Genomic DNA, 1,529 nt, shown 5'->3' on the forward strand with positions numbered 1-1,529 from the left:
TCGTCTACAAAATTCCATGCAAGGACTGCCAGAAACACGACGTAGGACAAACAGGAAGAAAGTTAGCCACCAGGATACACGAACACCAGCTAGCCACAAAAAGACATGACACTTTCTCCCTTGTAGCTCTACACCATTTCACATCTATCCTGGGACAGGCTAAGCAAAGACATGCCAGAGAATTCCTAGGGGCCTGGCACTCCAACCACAACGCCATAAACAAACACATAGATCTAGAAACCATCTATCAACCCCTCAGAAAATGAACAGGAAATGACATCACCACAAACCCCAGGAACCCCATCCAGGACAAACATATAAATAGAAAGCAGGAGACAACAGCTTTGCTTCACTTGGAGGTCACCACTGATGATGTTACCTAGCCAGGTAATGAAACGTCTGGATATCAAACCTACAGCTCAGCGAGCAAACCTACACCCTAAACCTCAACCTGAGCTACAAACCTTGCAAAACTCCAATCATTCATTCAAGTGGCTATTCTTCACGTATCCTTCGACAAACAACGTGTGCACATATGCTGCAAAGAAAAAGCCTCAGCTGCCACAATTTATCTAAACTTTACAAAAAAAAATCACAGCTAGTGGACCGGACAAAATATAATTAGGTATTATCAATTTTTTTTGTTCCTCACTATCAGACAGCCCAGAAGAGGCAAATTTCAATTTTCCAACAGTATCACTAACAAGTTATAATCATACACCCTAAGCATTATCATCAGTGCCACCTTTGAAATCATCCCCCATGATGTTTTACGAATTAATGCACCCACATGTATAGGAGGACGCATTTTCCATTACCTCCATTCTAAGATTTGAAGGAGAATTGTCTGGAACCCACTGATGAAAAAGTGGTTGAGTCACAACATTTAACAAAATATACATACTCGCTTGCGTTGTCATTATCCTCCAGATTCAATGTAGCGACCGAGGACACGGCCCACATGAGTTTAATTACAAAAATGTAGGATGATTTTCTGGACTTGCATCTTTCCAAATAAAGCAATTAAAAAAAACACGACTTAACAGAAACAGAGCGCGGTTAAACATAAAGAGACACGACAGCGACTTAATGCAATAACGAGATTAAGAGAATCTGAGAGATGAGCTGCCCCCGTATACCGTCAGACCGACCTTTTACCTCTGGTTTTACCCCTCTCGGCCCCAGAACCCACCCGATCCCAGAGTCTTGATCACTCCGTTGGTTTTGAACACCTCCCTGGCTGCGAACATCGCGTCCTTCCCATGCACCGTGTAGTAGTCATTACGGTCAAAGACACGAAAAGTGGTGTCCGGTTTCTCGGGCATAGACTTGTAGAAGGCAACGAAGGCACCACCATCCTGCCCGCTGTCCGCTCCGGACAACCTGTCCCGAGGTTGCACCGCCATCTCGCCGAGCTCCGGGGTCACAGGTCAAACACCACAGCGCGGGACAAGAGGGACCGTTACAACAGGCCAACAGTTGCGGCGCGAGAGAACCAGGAGGGGGCGGGGCGGCGTTTCGGCGGCGCG

General features: G+C 46.2%; 1 protein-coding gene across 1 annotated transcript in view; it reads right to left on the reverse strand.

The window, feature by feature from the left end:
• Positions 1 to 1,521, reverse strand: part of msh2 (mutS homolog 2 (E. coli)) — a 93,255-nt gene extending 91,734 nt beyond the window's left edge. Inside the window, exons 1-2 of the mRNA XM_043696762.1 lie at positions 1,171 to 1,521; positions 901 to 1,006 (exon numbers count right to left, since the gene is read on the reverse strand). Of these exons, the coding sequence (XP_043552697.1) occupies positions 901 to 1,006; positions 1,171 to 1,406 (342 nt within the window). The 5' untranslated portion in view covers positions 1,407 to 1,521. The remainder of the gene's footprint in view (positions 1 to 900; positions 1,007 to 1,170) is intronic.
• Between the last annotated feature and the right edge of the window lie 8 nt (positions 1,522 to 1,529).

Source organism: Chiloscyllium plagiosum, chromosome 9 (assembly GCF_004010195.1).
Source record: "Chiloscyllium plagiosum isolate BGI_BamShark_2017 chromosome 9, ASM401019v2, whole genome shotgun sequence".
Taxonomy (NCBI): Eukaryota; Metazoa; Chordata; class Chondrichthyes; order Orectolobiformes; family Hemiscylliidae; genus Chiloscyllium; species Chiloscyllium plagiosum.